The 18,996-nt window shown below is 39.6% G+C and overlaps 1 protein-coding gene across 9 annotated transcripts in view; it reads right to left on the bottom strand.

The window, feature by feature from the left end:
- Positions 1–18,996, bottom strand: part of ENAH (ENAH actin regulator) — a 1,657,477-nt gene that overhangs the window by 52,896 nt on the left and 1,585,585 nt on the right. For all 9 annotated transcript variants that reach the window (XM_044059827.1, XM_044059830.1, XM_044059831.1 and 6 more), the window contains one exon: positions 4,746–4,794. In XM_044059827.1, the coding sequence (XP_043915762.1) occupies positions 4,746–4,794 (49 nt within the window). The remainder of the gene's footprint in view (positions 1–4,745; positions 4,795–18,996) is intronic.

Here is an 18,996-nt window from a genome sequence, read left to right as displayed (position 1 = left end):
GGGGAAGCCACCTTAAGCAGTAGACCCGTAATGAGCGGTGTACCCCAGGGATCGGTTTTGGGGCCTCTGTTATTCAGGATATACTTCTCTGAGGTGTAGGCCAAAACAGGGGTCTATAGCTGATCAAGTCTGCAAATGACTGCAAGCTGAGTGCAGTCATCAATTCTCCAAGTGATGTGGACGTACTCCAAGAGGGTCTCACCCAAACAAATGACTGGTGCCAGAAACATGGCCTCAGGCTGAATGACAAAAAATGCATCATCCCCTTTGGGGAGAGTGACATCCGCACATATTATCACATTAATAACAATGTCCTAAGTACACAATCAATAGTGAGGGATTTGGGCACCCAGGTTGATAGCAACCTGAATTTTGACCACCATGTTGCTTCCGTTGTATGGAAAGCTTTCTACCTGCCGCAGCTCATAAGGGTATCTCATCCAGGGCAAAGAGGTCATAACATCTCTGTATTCTTCCCTTATACGGCCAAATATCGAGTACAACGCCCCCTTCGGCATGTACCTCGCAAAGCACATGCAGCAGCTGGAGAGACCACAGAGGTTCCTCACCAGGAGAATCCAGGGCCTCAAACATCTACCCTACACAGATAGGCTAAAAGCCCTGTCCACCTACTCAGTTTCATATAGTCTCCTCAGAGGTGACCTCTCTGTCTGACATACAAAGCAATCTCAGATTCTGCCTTGATGGGACTGCTGCATATCCGCAAGTCAAGCTCCACTCAAGTAACCTGTACTCGTGACCTCAACCTGGTCTGCGATATCAATAGGACTTGCTGGCGGGACAAATGCATGTCCCAGAGACCCCCTCCCCCCATCCATGGAATAGACTCCCTCTCCACGTCAAGCAGAGTATCTCATTATCCTTTTTTAACCGCTACCTGGATAACTGGATCGGAAACAGAAAATACACCCCTGGGACTCCACCTGTGCCCCTGCTGGACAGGGGCTTTGGGTGCTGACTTGTCTAAACATGGGCTAAACTCTTGACTAGGCTAATAAGGCCTCAGGGCCAACAGCTTAGTAGTCTCCTATGATCCTATAATGTTGTAAGTAAGAAACATCTACTGGGGAAGGCAGTCAGGTGGCTATAAACTACATTATTACTTCCTTTATTAATCTGTTAACTGAGTACATCCAAATGGCATAAGGTCTCTCTCTTCAGGGGTCATCCAGGATCTTTGTCTCATTAAATGATTCAGAGTTTTAGCATATGCAAGAACTGTATTCCAACACTACAGAGTCTAACAATAGAAAAAAAACTCTTGGAAACAGAAGTAATCATTGTCTACTTGTTACTGCTAATTACTAGAAGCATGGAGGATCCAAACACTGGAAATGAAGCGCACTACTACCAGATGGCAGAATGCAAGCCCACTACTCTAAACCTAGGTATCTGAAAATGGCTGATCAACTGCTAAAACACAGTAGAATTCAGCAGGTTAAATCCAGCCACACACAAAATGATGGTTGGCACAGACTGACAAGGCATGTCATGCAAAATCTGAAGACTTCTGAAATGATGGCCATGAACATTTATTAGTGGGGATTGGTGGAATGCAGCTTCACACTGCCCTCATGAATGCATTCAAAACAGTTTCACATAAAAAGCCTGTAAACAAGATGTACAACCTTCTGAGTGCAAACAGAATCCTGACCCTGTTGGTATGTGTTCAGTGAGCAGCGGAGTAAAATTAATACAGTACTGAGCAACAGTTCCATATGCAGTTCATTTTAACAAGCACTGAATGCTTCCAGTAAAGGCAGGGTTGATTCAAGACAGTCAGCAAATAGGCAGTGCAGAAGGATGGCAATGCAGTCAAAGGCTTGAGGTGCTATGAAAAATGTGAGGGGTACTTCAAAACATACCCATTAATATACGTGTGTCTAGCTCCTTAGCATGTCAGGCATTCAGAAAGCAAGGTCCAATCCATCAGAGGCAGCCATAATGTCATGTACTTGAGGTACTTAGGAAGGGGTTCAAAGGGTGCACACTATCAAAGGTTATGTACAGTGCCTAAAGCATCTACGGAGAGGGTTTGCTATTGGTGAAAGACACAGGGCATTGGAAATTGTGCAGCTGTATAATGTGGAACACACCTCAAACATTCCAGGTGTAGACTGCAAAATGATGCATATCACAAACAGTGTGCACCAATGTCAAAGAACAAGGACACTTCTGAAGGCTTCAAAGATATTAATGGTGACATAAGCGTCTCTTGGGAGAAGTGTCAGCAAATGAAAGGCTCACTGTTGCACAATATGCAAGTGCCAACACAGGAAACCCAACCCAGAACTACAAGACTACTTGTTGGAAGCTCATAGCCTTAATCTTCTAACTACATTGACTTTTCTGCAAGAGCAAATGGTGCTTTAGGAAGGGGATATTACTTGTGCAACTTTTGTGGAAACAACACAAAGCACTGATGCTGGTGGTGGTGGGGTTACAATGGTCATACACAACACAGCAGCACTAGGCATCTTCTGTGGAAACGCCACCCAAAGCACTGTTGGAGGTGGTGATGTTAAACTGCTCATGCACAGCAACACAACACTGCACCATATGCCATACTGTGCCTGTCTGCTTCTACGGCCATGCATTTGATCTAAAAAAAGTTGCACATTTCATGAAAGCACAAAACATTCATCTGAAAATGTTACATACAATAAATACATCTCCAAAAGCTTTTTTTTGAGGGAGGCAACCTTCTCTCGATGCTCAACACTCCCTAAAGTAAATATACTAATGCCACAGTTACACAAACTCAAAGAAAGAATACTCTTGCTGACATAAATTAATAGCTGCTGGCACCCGTACACAAACTTCCAGAAACAGAGGTACAACTTAACAGTGGTCCTAAGTAAGGAACTAATGCTGCTTAACCCTAATTTGCATTATAATTCCAAAATCATTTCTGGTTTATATCAAAACAGGACATTGTTTTTTTGATCAAATGAACTTTAGTTCAAATTAAGTGCGTGTGTGTGTGTGTGTGTGTGTGTGTGTGTGTGTGTGTGTGTGTGCATATATATATATATATATATATAAATATATATATATATATATATATATATATATATATACATATATATACATATATACATATATATACATATATACATATATATATATATACATATATATATATATATATATATATATATAAATAAAATCAGAAGGCTGTGGATTCTATTCTGCACACAAGGTGCTTGGATTCATTTGCCGGTAGTGGCACCACAGTATAGCATAAAGGGAATGCTGTATTCCCCAATGGGCTGTCTTTCAGAAGAGATGTTAAACCATGGACCCAAATGCCAGAGTTTGTGGTAGCTCAAGTGGATGTAAAAGATGCCAAGACACTTTCTAAAAACAGTATGGGAGCTTTACTTAGTGTAGCAGTTAGAACAGGGGATTAAAACTATGACCTGTTAAATGAGCTATGTCCTGTGATAAAGGGCGAGTCCTTCAGCCTTCATTTGCCTACTGTACAATCTTAAGCAAATTACTTGCAGTCAGTGTTTTGAGGTAACAAGGCTAGCTCTTGTCTAGCCCAGGAGTGCCCAGCCTGTGGAAGGAATAGGCTGGCTGAATGCCAGTACTGGGGTCCTCAGGAAATGTCCTTTTGGGTGAAGTAAATAACTGGAAACCAAATTAAAATTCACCACAAAACAATTGTATAAAGCAGTTGCCAGACCTGCTTGGGTGTACAGGCAAGAGACCGGAGCCGTACTCATACCACAATAATTAGAAAGCATAATGTAAGGATTTAAAGAACAATAGCAAAGGATGTTTTTATCTGCATACATTTATTATCACATCCTGAATGAAAGAATGGCATCTGAAGTTCTGTACTTGGAAGATCTGGCAGGCTGCTGATAGCATGTTTACACTAAACATAATATACAAACAGCAAGGGATAAGAAAAGGACATACTTCTCTGCAAATGCATGACAAATCTGAATTCTCTTTTGAACCATAAACAGTTATTACGTGACAACAAAGAGCATGGTGACATGACATCATTTTCAGTAATGCAGGGACACTACATGTATGCAAAAGCAGAGGAAGACAGCAGACTTAAGGGGGAGGCATTGCTGAAGCACCACTTTTGACTGACTGAAGAATGACAACAATGGCAAACTGAAGAAAAAATTATTAAACTTTAGCAAAAAAAGAACATTTACTATCACTAAACTGGTTCTTAAGACTTTAATAGAAAGATGCTACTGGAGGGGTCACACATTGTAAAAAGAAAACTTGGGTGTTCAGGCACTTAAATTATCCAAGAACACAGCTTCTTGGCATAAAGATATGAATTCACGAGTGCAGGCCCAGCGACCCAAGTTCTATTAGCATACCCATAATTCTGAAGAACATGACAAGGAGGGATGCAAGTGAGCTAAAGAAGCTTCCTTGTCCATATTAAGTGGGAAGGATTTAGTTGGGACCAAAGGCAAAGGAACCCATTTCTGTAAGCTGTCTAGCTGGGGGAAAAATGTGGAAGTATGTCAGCACGCTCCTACACTGACTTGACATAGCAGAAATTGCAGAGCATCTGCTAATCAAATTAAAGCTGCCATAAAAGATCCAATCCACCACTTGAAACTCACCCTTCACTGACTGCCACGAAGGGATGATGAAAAGGCCAAATATGTGGCTAGATGCTCAAGTAGCAACTCCGTCAAAAAATGTACATTACAATACCTTTCCCAAGAATCCAATCTTACCAGGTGTACTTGCTGCTGATGTCTTTGGAACTGGTGACTCAAGCTCTTCCTGTTTTAAGTAAAAAAGAAAAAAAATTTTTATAGTGATGCACAATTTAACCAAGTTTTAATATTCTAATAAGACTTTTGCTTCAGGACAGTCACAAAAGTATTTTTCCATTACTAATAGTGCTAGTGTTTAAAGAAAAACATCAGAAAGTGACTTATTGGCATCCCAAATACATAAAAAGCAACACAATCAACAACAATTTATTCAGCTCAAACTTTAAGATTAATTTTCACACACTTGAAATTGTACTTTTATGCTTCAGGGGGTACTCAAAGACGGAAAGGAAGATGAGTCTGTTTACTATAAATGCAAAAGACACCATTTAGCACTGCCAAGGATAACTATGACATCTGTTTTACTTGGTTGCTCCCTGGTCTCCCAATCACTTTGAGAGTTTTACAGCTTAGACAATCCAGTTCCAACGTTGAGCATATCAGCAGACTTTAGCAGTTAAACATCACAACAAAATGAAGCAATCCATAAATTTCACACATGAGCACATGTGAAATGATTTTTTCACAGCTTCACTGTTCTCTATTCAGTGATTGTGCCTCCAACGACAGCTATGTATTTGATAAGCTGTGACTTCCACACTGCACCAAGTTCCGCTCTGATCCTTAACACCGTCTTAATCACAAAAATGTAGGTACTGTTAGCTGAAAACTGGAAGGTTAGTATAACTGTTAAGTTGTTTACTTCACAAACACGAAGTACATAGTTTGATTTCCACAAAAGGGAAGTTGGCTATGCTTAAAACGGCCAACAAGGGCAGGTAACCTAGTGTTTGCCTATGAAATAAGCAGGCTTGCTACAGCTACCGTTGTATACACAACTTCTTGCTGGTAACCTGCTTTCTGTCTGAGCAAAAGCTTACAATTTGAAAAGAATATGCTATTACAAGAAATAGCAAATGCCATATCTAAAATAGTCTTTCATCTCCATAAACTTGGTGGACTTAGTGAAGAAAGTTGTCACCAGTGATCAGTACACCAACGCACAAATTACATATTATACAACTCAGTGTTCCAAGTTGCCAGCTTGAAACAGCAAAACCAAATTCGACTCAGACTTAATGTTTTTGTGTAGAGGTAATGGCAGTGGTGTCCTCAGATAACTACTGCATATAAGTACTATGAAGACAGTAGAAAATCCTATGGCTGCAAGCAGTTCAAAACACACACTCAACTCTGTAGCAGCTTAACAGTCCCTAGCCTTAACCTATGACAACATCCACTTAAATTCCTTCACAACTGCAAATTCCTCACACCTGCTGCCATCCAGTAGACAACATGGCAACTTGCTGAAAATACTACTGTCTAGTGTCAAATCACAAGGAGAAAAAAAAAAATCAACATACACAACTAAAACTAAAATAGTAAAAAAAATGTTTCTGTGGGGTGAGGGGGGGCAAGCCTCCCCTTTACCATCCCTAACTCCCACAACTCTAAATATACCAAGTTGAGAGCTGGGCAATCTTTCACAGGTACGGCAATATGTCCTTGCCCCCAAAACTGAACATAGCAGAATGAGCACATCTGTTACTAGTGATGAAAGCAGTACTCTGTGACCTTGGTTTGGGCAATATGGTATCTGACAATACTGCTACTGACGAATGCCCGTGCAACTAAGGCCAACTACACCTTTACAACTGAGTAATGACTGAACAAAATTCACTGTCGATATTAAAACTGAAAACTCAGTGAGATGCATTTTGTTTGCTGACATGTACTTGAGCCTTTTAGTCCCAATATCTTTGAATATATCTGATGCTTCATGTCTCTTTTTATGTTGGTGCTGCAAATCAGCATTCTACCTGTATCAGCTGTCAGCACAGAAAGAACTAACATAATGTTCTTAGAACAGGTACGTCAGCAAAAAGGCAGAAAACAGCCAATGCATCAATCCAGTCCTTGACATTTTAGCTGTCTATGCCAGCAATTTAACTAATGCTTAATCCAGCAATTCTGTAGTCTGTATTTTCTGCCTAGCTCTGTTTCTACATTCATTAAAAAAAATAAATAAAGACTCTTAATTTCACTATAAGCATGACTGGTCACTAAAAGGAGCAGTTCTACAAAGCGCATACCTGTCTAAAATTTTTTCACAAAAACTTACATGGTGGAAGTCAGATGAATGACTGAAGAATCCTGCTCTTGTGTGAATGAGCATGAAATTAAGTGAAATAGATACCTCGGACAACTTTCCCACTGCACAGTAACAAAGAATATAACAAAAAAAAACACTCTGGTCAAGTCAGTAAGGCATGCACTTCAGACCCGTACAAACTGTAACATTCCTAAGGCTAGTATGTCCACCAAAACACTGCACAACCTGTAAGCCAAAAGAAGCATCTTTCAGAGGCAGTACTGTACTCAAACCTGCAAACACTAAGTGATGACCCCAAGGATTTAATTCCCAGTTTTTAAGCAGGCCACTCACCTCAAACATTCTTCCCTAATCAGTTATCAATCGACACGAAAAATAAGGCACTGTAGAGCATCATGCTACATTCATCTCTTACCCCCACTGACTCCTTATTCCACTTCTTCGACCCTTTCCAGGATCATTGGTTTATACTAGACAACTAGTTCTGCTGACATTTAGGAGCCTAGTTTCTGAAATTCCCAGCTCTCATGCTGTCCCCTCTGTGCCCCCTTCCTTGCTGTTAGTAACAACCTGACTAGTCTCTTCATACCATCTAAGTTTAAAAGGACTCTTGTTTAATGTTTCTCTAAACCAGGTTAAGAATGTTGCTCCACTTAAATATGCATGCAGATGTGTCTAAGGTACACAATACTTGTTCCTCAAATTACCCCTTTCATTTTACTACTATGCAACTCTGCTTAATGCAGTGGTCTGTCAATCACTTGCTATATTTTGGAATTCATATTACTATGCAGCCCTGCTTGCAGCACCAGTCAGTCAACAACATACTGAATTTTGTAAATATGTCTTGCCTCCCTACAGGTTATGCTGGTAGACAAGCTCCTTTACCTTACTCTCAACATTACAAAAGATATTCTGATAAGTGTACAAGTTACTATCTACACACACTTCCTTTACCCTGATCTATGACTGTCTTTATTCACTGACTACGTCATGACATTATATCTAGATTCCCCAACTGTATCCTTGTCATGCTCATGCCTTACCCTTCCATAATGCTGAAGAAACGTCCCTCATCACTTTCATCAAGAAATATACTTGTCCTTAACAATGTTGGTAACCTCAAAGCTATTCTGACCACGCTTATCTTCTCAGTGTTTTCACAATTGCTGAAACAGCATCTTTCACAAAGTATGGCATACAAGAGCTGCAGCTACACTATTCTTTATTTTCCTATGTTATTTAATTAGCAAAGCCCCCCACCCAAGTCAGCATAGTCTTGTATACACTAACAAATCTATGTAACTGCAGTTTTTTCTATTGTGCTACTGTAACACTACACCCTTGTCTCTCATTATCCTCATATCTGAAGCCAATAATTATCTTGGTATACATTTTCATTACATTGCCCTCAAACTCCTAAACAACCTTCGTTAAGGGGCTTCATATCCTGCCTTCTCTACAATCGAGCATATAACTCCATATCAGGCCAGCCAATACAAACTTATTTGCAAAGAAAACTCACACAGAATTCTGCTTAGTTCCATGGCACAAAAACAAAAAAATAAAGCCTCGAGTTTGTTTGGGTCTTTCAGCTTTTCCCGGTTAGGGGTCGCCACAGCGGAACTCCTGTCCTCTAATGATTGGTAGTGGATTTTTACATACCGGGTTACCAGCCCTGATGCACAACCTTCAATGAAGGCATGCCCCATTCACGTATGCCTCCACACAAAAGACGCTCTAGCTGAGAATCGAATGGGACAACATCTTGCTATGAGGCGACAACGCTACCACAGCACCACCGCAGTATGACCCATAAAATGTGAGATCGACTAGCATCTTGGGTGAAGATGTAAATAAGCAGCTGATGTCTGCTTGCCATTCTGGGAGGAGGGACATAGCCAGTTCTGTTACTATACTGGCACCTCATGGATGTTAAGTGGAGTAGCAGTACTTGTTGGAAAATTTGCAGCTAATAGAAGTGGTAGGGCAGGCATGTGAAACTGTAGTAGAGGCTGGGACCCCCTCATTAAGACAACCCAACATCAAGTAAAGACTTGTCAGACACTACATAGATCACAGAGTTAGGTACACTCAATTTCCTGGTGGCCGCAAGGATAATGACCTCCCAGGATCAGCTTTTATCACAAAAGGGAAAAATGGGTGGATTATCTCTTGCTTCATATAGGGAAAACATACAATAATGGTGACAGGACGGCTTACAGTTGGGTAAGCAGTGGAAGAGATCAAAAGGTTTATTTAAAAAAAAAATTCCAGAAGTGTAACACAAAACTGTAAGAACTATAGTGCTGACTTTCACCAATGTCTTCAATACCTACAGTTATGCATCATCTTTGCATGCTCATATGTTTAGCTTTTTGCTATGTCGAAGTAATATGCATGTATTATGTTACCTAACAGGACTAACTGTTTTGGGGAGCTTTAGTTCCAAGTTTCCTCTGTAACTTACGTCTGTCAAGTAGTTCTAACCCAGTTAACATATAACTAAATAAAACACAACTGTTGCCTTTTACCCTCTAGCATCTCTCCTGCCTTCTGGAGTCAGTCAACCATTCCTTATTTACATGTTCTTATTAAAAATCTTCATATTAGTGGCTTTGGGATAATCATGCAAACAACCCACCCTTCCAAATTCTAATGGCCCCCTTATTTAATATTTATTTATTTTATTTTACATTTGTTTACCGGGAAAGTCAGACTGGACACAAGCCCTTTTTCAGTGGAGGCCTGAGAAGAAATGCTCCACATATTGCAAAGACAAGACTTGACATAGTACAACTTTGTAGTTACAGAACAGTGACATCATTTTCATATACAAATCATTTATGATACAAAAATTAAGTGTCAACACAAGATAAAGAAAAATAGATACGTTTATACTGATTACAGGAACACACCATTACGCAGTCTGGTTATAGAATATCTATTCAGAGATATCATTAAACAAAGAGCAAAGGATCAAGTGTGAAAGGAAGATTAGGATATGAAGAATGATGAAAGAGGCTATTTTAAGCTGAAAAAAAATCAGGTGAACTACCTGACAGTATTGGAGGGAAGGTTATTATGAGTGAGCAGACATAAAATGGAGGTAATCTATAGTGGTGAGTTACAACTACAGATCCAATTTAATTGGAAGTGTGTTTTTAGGCATTTTTTGAACTGGGTCAAGGAAGTGATGGCGATTATATTTGTGGGCAGTGTGTTCCATTTTTTTGGCTATATAGTTCGAATAGACAGAAGCTCCTGCAGAGTTGTTGGCTATAGTAACTTGTAGAAGATTTTTTTATTGGAATGTAGCACCCTAGTACTGGAGTAAAGTTGTATTAGGTTTGTAATGATGGGGTTTCCTTGGGGTAATAAAGTATTTTTTGCGTTAGTATAAGTTGGTTATAAAGTAGAAGTTGTAGAAGTTCTAGCCAGTTGAGTTTTTTTAGGGCTGAGCAGTGGTGATTGAGATGTGAGCTATTAGAGGCTAATTTGGCTATTTTGTTATAAAAAATTTCAAGCTTAGGTATGTCTTATTTTTTGAGGTTGGTGAGGATATGGGAGGCATATAAGAGTGTGGACAGGAGGTGTGTTTGTGTTATTTTGGCTTTAGTGCTGTTTGTGAGGAATTGCTTGTTTCTGTACAGTCCCCCTAATTTTTTGTGAACTTTAACAGTGAGTGAAATTAGGGTTTAGTATTAGTTGAGAGTTACTGACCATTCCTCTACACAGAGGAAGGAGGCCTGAGTTTTCACTTTTAGTTCTTAGAGAGAAGGTGAGGAACATATTAGTGTAGAATCATCAGCATATTGGATGGCTGGAGCATGAAGAGTTGAATTGTGGGGGGTTGTTAAAGATAGAGGAGAGAGTTATTGCCTCCATTTTACTGCTTGCTATCTACTTAAGTAATTCTGAAACCAGGTGAGGGTGGGTTTTCTAAGATACAGTTTAGAGAGGGATATAATGAGTTTATTAAGGTTAACCATATCAATTGCCTTGGAGAGATCAAGAAAGACAGCAGAGACATAATTGCAATTACTGTGGGTGTTAATTGCATGAGTGAATGACATAAGGGCTGTTATGTTGCTGTGGTATGGACTGAAACCAGATATGGAATGGTTGATGAGAATGGATACCGGACATGCTATGGAATTAGGCAGCTATTTCTAGGAATTCAGCAGAGTTTGTCAGAAGCTAAAGTAGTAGGTTTTAATTTCCTAAGGAGATTTCTGATTATGTCATTAGGAACAGGGTGGAAGCTAAAGCCATTATTATTATGAAAATCAGATGGTAAATTTGAGGTTGGACAGCTCTGAGAGTTAGCAACTGCGATGACTGATTCAGTGAAGAATTTGTTAAATAGGGAGAAATTATTATTTGACAAAAATGTTTTGGGATTGTGATGATACCTAGATTGGACATTGTGAAAGTAACTAGTTTTGTGGGTTCCGACATATTTATATAGGCCCACTGTGCCACCCCCTCCCCCCTTTTCATATCTACACCAAACATAAATCAATGACAAAATGCCACAGTACTTCTATGGTGATCACACTAACATTCTGCCTTGATCCCAGTGTCACCATTTCTACTTATTAAAACCTTTACTTTAATACTTACAGCAACCTGATTTCACCATTAAGACTAGCCTCTCACAAAATGCAAAATTTGCCCCTGCCCAAAATCTGTTGAGCCACACAGCATGTACACCTCAGCCACTGCCCCCAAACTGACTCCTAGGGTTCTATCTTCCCTTAACCATCCTTTACTGATATACTGATGTTATATCCTCAGTCTTGTGAGTTCTCCATTGCTCATAGCAGCAGTATAGTTAAATAACAGATGTCATCTGTCAGCAATTTGTTCCTCCTTTAATCTGCTACAGGCATCAATGTTTCTGTCACTGAAAAAAAAAAGTCTGTACCCTACTTCAGTGTAGCTGACCCTTTAACATATACACAGACTTGGAAAAGAAAAAAATCTGTGGCAGTGTCTATCTTGCTTTTGTGATAAATACATAACTTTAGAAATAACTAAACCAATGTAAAGGTTAAGGATAAAATGACTGAAAGACTTAAAAGTGTTTCCAAGGAAAGAGAAAAATCACGCTTATATACAATACGTCATGGTGATACCACCCCTTATTTCAAATTATATTGCTGAATAAGAATATATGAATCACAGACCCAAATCTGACATGACTTCTTTAGACAAGTCTGGTACTAAAAATTGTTGGACACTGCATGTGTGGCCAACAAGGAGGAATGCTGTGCTCTAAACTCCATGTCTGGCACAAGTTGTGCTTCTGTGAAAATGCTCTGAACTGTAATTCTGATATTTAAAAAAAAAACAGGGATTCAAGTAGAGCATGGCACTGTTTTACTACTCAAGGACCAGTACATCTTCATAAGAAACTTGTGGGAACCTCTGCCGAATTCAAATCCCCCAAACTTTTCCGGCAGATGTTCTAAAAGTTTACTATTAAAATGTTGAAGGTAGGTTTGGCAAACATGGAAATGATTAAAAGCAGTTGGCAGCTTTCCATGTTGCTGAACGTTAAATGAACGAGAGAGTTCATATCAGCAAATGCCACTGTGCATGAATCGATATCCCCTCCCCAATTTAAAACCCACTGCCTTCCTACATTATTTCACAGACAACTTACAATTCAATCTCTGGTCTCTGTGGACTTTTCCACATAGCTATACATATAAAAACCTCGTTACAGTTCATATGTAGAAGGAAAAAGACTAAGGAATACATCAAAAAACGGATTACAGTGAATATCCTCACCTCTCTCTCTGTTTTTCTGATAGTGCAAGATTACTATTCTGGCTCAACCCACTCCGCTCCCCTACCCCATTCCCACCCACCCCCTCTTTCATTACTTATACATTTTGTTAACCGCACCCTCTACCTAATTACCCAATCACCTCTAGCCATATCATCCCCCACCCACCTCACCACTCCTACCCATCTCTACTCTACAACCAGTCAACTCAACCACAATCACCCACCCACTTCACCACTCCTACCTACCTCTACTCTACAACTCCTTACAGCTCCAACAGCTCACATTCTCTGCCCACTTCTGTCTCCTCTAGCACGCTCGACCATTTTCTCTCTCACCTTATCTCTGTAACCTCCCCAACCTTGCTCTATTACCAAACTTGTCTTACTACTCTATACTATCAGGACTTCTCTTCCTAGCCTATAATTCTACCAACCTCCACAATTAGAACATCCAATACTATAGTTCCCCTACTCTAATCAAGCAACCACCACACAACCCTAAAAAAAGCATATAGTCAAATCAGCCTACAACTCCACTCCTTTACCTACTCCCTTCTCTACCATCCTAGTCGCATAAAATCCACTTACCCAACTCCCCCCACTTTCAGACATCACCTCATAAAAAAACAAACTAGCACACATATTACTGCACTCCCTAACTCACATAAAGCTGCTGGCAGACATCCATCCTAATCCTGGCCCTACCTCTAACACAAACAAACCACAAAGACACCCCCCTAACTCTACCCTAAATAGTTCAAGCTAAAGCACCCCTACCACTAACATACTAATCCCCTACCAGTCATTTCCAAATCTGACTTACTTATCACCAACTTTAATCTAAGAAGCCATGTTAATAAGATCACAGAATTCCATGCTACCTTAACTACCTACTCCCCTGACATAGCCATTATAACAGAAACCTGGCTAAAACCTCACATCAAGGACCCTGTAATTACCCTCCAAATATAACATAATAAGGAAAGACAGACTAACCAAAAGAGGTGGTGGCATAGCTATAATGTTCAAAGACTCTCTTAAAATAGAGAAAGTAAACATAACCCCACCAGACATCCCTAACACTGAATTACTCATTTGATGCCTTTATATTAACTCACACAAAGCCATGATTATCATAACCATCTACCTACCCCCAGGTAAGAACCTTCCCAACTTTGAACATATCCTTTCCTGGTCCTCCACCACTTTCAGTCAAGAAACTATCATCCTAGGTGATTTTAATCTTAATTGGCTTACCTGCACTTCCAACTGCCCTACTAAATTTATCAATCTATACTAGACCCAAATCATAAACTGTCCCACTCGTACTGACAAACACTCTCGAAAAGAATCACTACTTGACTGGATATTGACCAACACACCTAACCTCAATGACCAAGGATGCCGGCTACCAATCAGCCTTAGTGATCACTCCCCCACCTATTTACTAAAAAAAAGAATTCAAACCCAACCTACCTCACCCATCAAATACACCCACTTTAAAAAAAACATTTTTCCCCTGATGCTTTCAACCTTCTGCTACAGCAGTGTGATTGGTCACCCCCTAAGAACCCTCAACCTGGACCTTGCAGTTGAATACTTTAATAATAAATTCCTTGAACTCGAAAAAACCAAAGCGGCAAACAAACTAAATGAATGAAAATACTGGAAGGCAGAGTATCGCAGGCGCAAATCACACGAGTGATGCTAAAACCAAAAATGTTTTTAATACAATAAAAACCACAAATATATACACGAGTGCTTTCGTTAAACAAGTGGTAACTTCACCACACACCATTAAAATGCAAGACAACCTACACATGTAAAATCACTCTGATTGGATAAGAAAAGAAAGGGGGCTAGCTGAGAAATACTAGAATGAAACATTAGTTAACCTCTTGACGGCTATGTTGCTACTAAAACTATTACATCTTAAAAACAATTCAAACTAAAACTTGTGATTGTGAATTGTGTTATTAGTCACATACTTGTATCATAAATAGTTAGAGTAAAACTAAAACCAAATCAGTTTAAAATCTCATATTAAATGTCCACATGGTACTAATATATTTTTCCAAAAATTGATGCATACGAATGTGCTTGTGCTTAAAAAAATGCTTTAGGATGTTTTATTCCTTTCCAGGACTTTTAATTTCAACACAGGAGTAACAGACGTCCTGTCATTGACTCCAGGCCATTATCTGATTGTAATAGGATTTGCCACCTTAGCTCTTTTAACTCCAACTGGAGTCCCCAGGGCTTTTTAACACTAATGTCTACATGGTCAACTGCCATAAACATGAAATTATGGCCAGTGTTATCATGAATATGCCTAGCTAGTGCATTATTGTTATTCTTTCCTATGGCATAATTGTGTTCATAGATTCTGGCATTAATTGCCTACATAAAATGCTTGGCATTGGTCACATGTGGCCACGTAGACCACTGCCTTGGAATGACAGTTGTATTTTCCTTTTACATAATGGTCTGTGCCATTCACTGCGAATTTGCTACCCGATTTCACCTTGTGGCACCAGTTACAAAACTCACATTTCTACACCCTACATGTCCTGTTATAGTATTGGTTGAAACCTTTCCTTGAGAGATCATTTAGATTTGAACCACACCTATATGTAACTATAGGTCTTTCTCCTATTTGTGCCCTGATGTCCAAGTCATTAATTAAAATGTCCAAGTTCTTATAAAAAACAGACATCAAGTGGTATGAATCAGACATCAAGTGGTATGAATCAGAATTAAATGTGAGCACCACCGATCTAAAAAATGGGCTTTAATTCAATTCCGGTCTTCCCCGCTCAACTTGAAAAGGACCGTTATCTAGTGCGTGTTCTCCAACTATGGGCTTAAAATACCCTACTCTTCTTTTGCCTATCACTTCCTGCATAAGCTCGCTAAGCAAGTCTGCTGGATACTCCCTCCTCAAGAACATAGTTTTTAAATTGTCACATTCTAAAAGAAAGTCTTCTGCTCGGGAGATCATATGGGCTGCTCGGACTAATTGCCCTTTAACCACTGACCTCTTTTGATGCTTGGGGTGGGAGCTAGTATAGTGCAGGAACGAGTTTGAGTAGGTTTCTTTTCTGTGAATTCTGGTAGCATACTTTTCATTGTGCATGTCTTTATACAAATGGACATCAAGGTAATTCATATAATCCAAGGTAATAACCCAAGTGTACTGCAGGAATGTGATAGTGGTGTTGAGATAACTTCAAAATTCCTCCAGTTCAACCATTGACCCATTCCATATCAAACTGATGATATCTTGATACCTGTAATACAGTTTAACCTTAGAATAGTACCGAGACTAAAAGACAGTTTCTTTCCCAATATGCCATTACCATGTTCGCAAATGCCCCACCACAGGCTGAACCCATCGCTACTTCAATAGTCTGCAAAAAGTACCTGCCATTAAAGGAGAAATAGTTTCTTAAAACAATTTCTAATAGTTCCAAAATTAAATGAATTTTCTCCTGATTAACTATGTATAACAATAAGTCATCCACCCATTCAAGACCAATTTCTTGATGGATGACCGTATACAGGTCTTTTATATCTATTGTGACCATGATGTCCCTTGCGTCATAACCAGTTTTATTCACCTGTTCTAAAAAAGTCCAGGAGTCTTTACAAATATGATTTTCATTTCGCAATATTTTCTTCAGCTCATGGTCTAAAAATTGGGCACAAGCAGTGGTAATGGAGGAGTGTCTTCCATCCACAAAGGGCCTCATAGGTGGATCTTGGGAATACCAAAAAAATACTGGGATCCTTGGGCTAATGATGTTAAGATAGTTATATAAGGAGAGGCCTATTCTTCTTTCTAAAAATATGTCAGTGAGTTGACTATAAATTTTCCTGTATGCAGTGTTTAATTTGTTGAGGGACACCTCCATGTAATTTACTGCGTCTAAAACAGCCAACATCTTGTCACTGTACATGTAAAAGTCCATAATTACAGCCCCTCCCCCTTTGTCAGGTTTCATAACCCTGACATGTTTTTGCAATACCAATAAACAATCACATTTGCCACCTTTGATTCATATTGTAAAGTGTTTGAGCTAACCTGTGTTTACTCTTATTTAAATTATACAGGTCTAGTTCACATATTTTTTCATACACTGCCAGTTTTGGGTGCAAAGGGGGGTTTGTAAGTAGAACTGATTTAAAATACTGTCTTCACTGACATTATTTTGGGAGGTAGTAGCATGTAGTAAGTTCAAATTCAACTTCCTTAAATAAAATTTGAGATCTAACACAGTATCTACAACACTGAATTTCCTAACAGGTACAAAACTTATTTCCTTAGACAATAATTCAGCTGTAAATTCCTTGAACTCCTAAATAGTCTGCCCCCCATAAGAAAAGTATGCATTAAATCCTTGGCTCTTCCATGCCATTAAACTGCTCATCAAATAAAGAGATAAAGCTAAAGCCCCTACACCTATCCAACAAAAGCATAAATGATCGGACCATATACAAGGAGCTAAGGAACCAAACAGAAATTGATAAAAAAAAATGAATGACAAAAAAACAATGCTTCTATACCTCTCAAGTAAGGCACCTTCACAACCCTCGCACATTCTGGCAAACAACTAACCTAGGTAAAATCTCCACCCCTCCCCCACCCCATCCACTACCTCTGAATTCATAGAATCCCAATTCAACTCCCACTTTAACTCTATCACCGCCCTCCTAGATAACTACCAAAATCTACCTCTTTCAATACCCACCTCTACCTCTGAAACTCTACCTCTCTTCTCCAAACCTGTCCAAACCTCCTATATAAAAAAGCTCATTAGCAAACTTAAGCCAAGCAAACTAGCTGTAGACCAACTCCCCAACAAAATCTTAAATATTGCTGCTCCATCTATTGCCTATCATACATCTCTTCTTATCAATCGTTCTATCTCGGAATATGTACCTCACCTCTGGAAAATAGCACATGTCATCCCCCTCCACAAGGGTGGCCCCCTCCAGGGAAAGCACAAACTATCATCCCATTGCCATCCTCCCACCCTTGGCTAAAATCCTAGAGAAATGTCTTCAACAACTCCAAAATTACCTCATCAATAACCTACTGTCCCACTCCTAGCATGGATTCAGGCCAAAGCACAGTACTAATACAGCCTTAATATCATTTACCGACACCATTCATCACCTCATGAATAATAGATTCCTAGTCTTAGCCATCTTCCTTGACATGTCAAAGGCATTTGACAGTCTCCCACCAGCTTCTCCTAAACATACTTGCTACCTACCACCTCAGTTCATCCACTCTCACATGGTTTAAGAGCTACCTAGCTGACTGTAAACAGGAAACCAAATGGGAGAAAAATCTCTCTCCTCTGCTACCAGTGTCCACAGGTATACCACCCCAAAGATCCATACTCAGCCCCCTTCTTGTTATCCTATTCACCAATAATATAAACTCAGCAACCCAACTTGCAACAATCGTACAATACGCAGACGATGCATCTCTTATCTGCTCTGCCCCAACTCTCCAAGAACTCCAAGATATGACACAAAAAGCATTTCAGGAAACAGAAACCTACCTATCCAACCTCAGTCTCATTCTAAACCCCCAAAAGACCAAAATTGATGTTATTCACAAACAAACCAACCAGTAACCACTCTCCATCAATCATAATTCATTCCACCAAACGAACCACAATTGAACCAAACAACCACATCAAACTCTTAGATGTTGCTATAGATGACAGGCTGAAATTTGATATTCACATTTCCCTGTCAATTAAAAAAGTCCATGTCAAACTTGGATCTCTCTACCATGCCAAACCTTTCCTGACAAACCAAGCCACACTAGCGACTGCTAGATCTCAACTTCTATCCACCTTACTCTACTGCTCACACATTTACAAACCTCCGCAAAACCAACCTTAATCTATCATCCTGCTATAATAAAATTGCAAAATTTGTCAGCAATCATCCACATAAATCTTATCACTGCTCTGCTCTCCAACAACTGAAATGGCTCAAGCTTCCCAACCTGTTAACACTGAACCATCTCACTTTTGCAAACAAAATAATTCACAACCCCAACCTATGCCCCTCATCGTCTGCCCTAGTTAAACCACAAGTTGATACTAGGCCCCTTAGATCTTCTGACAGAATGATGCCAACAACAACCCAGTTGCACAACAACCACGGCGACGGTCTCTACTCTAATACAATAGCTAAGGCCTGGAATGCTCTCCTCCAACACATCCAAAACACTTCCAACTATTCAACCTTTAAAACCAAAACCAGAGAACTTCT

This window comes from Protopterus annectens, chromosome 1.part2, assembly GCF_019279795.1.
Source record: "Protopterus annectens isolate FY-2018-M chromosome 1.part2, PAN1.0, whole genome shotgun sequence".
Classification (NCBI taxonomy): Eukaryota; Metazoa; Chordata; order Ceratodontiformes; family Protopteridae; genus Protopterus; species Protopterus annectens.
This window is presented reverse-complemented; position numbering and strand designations above follow the sequence as displayed.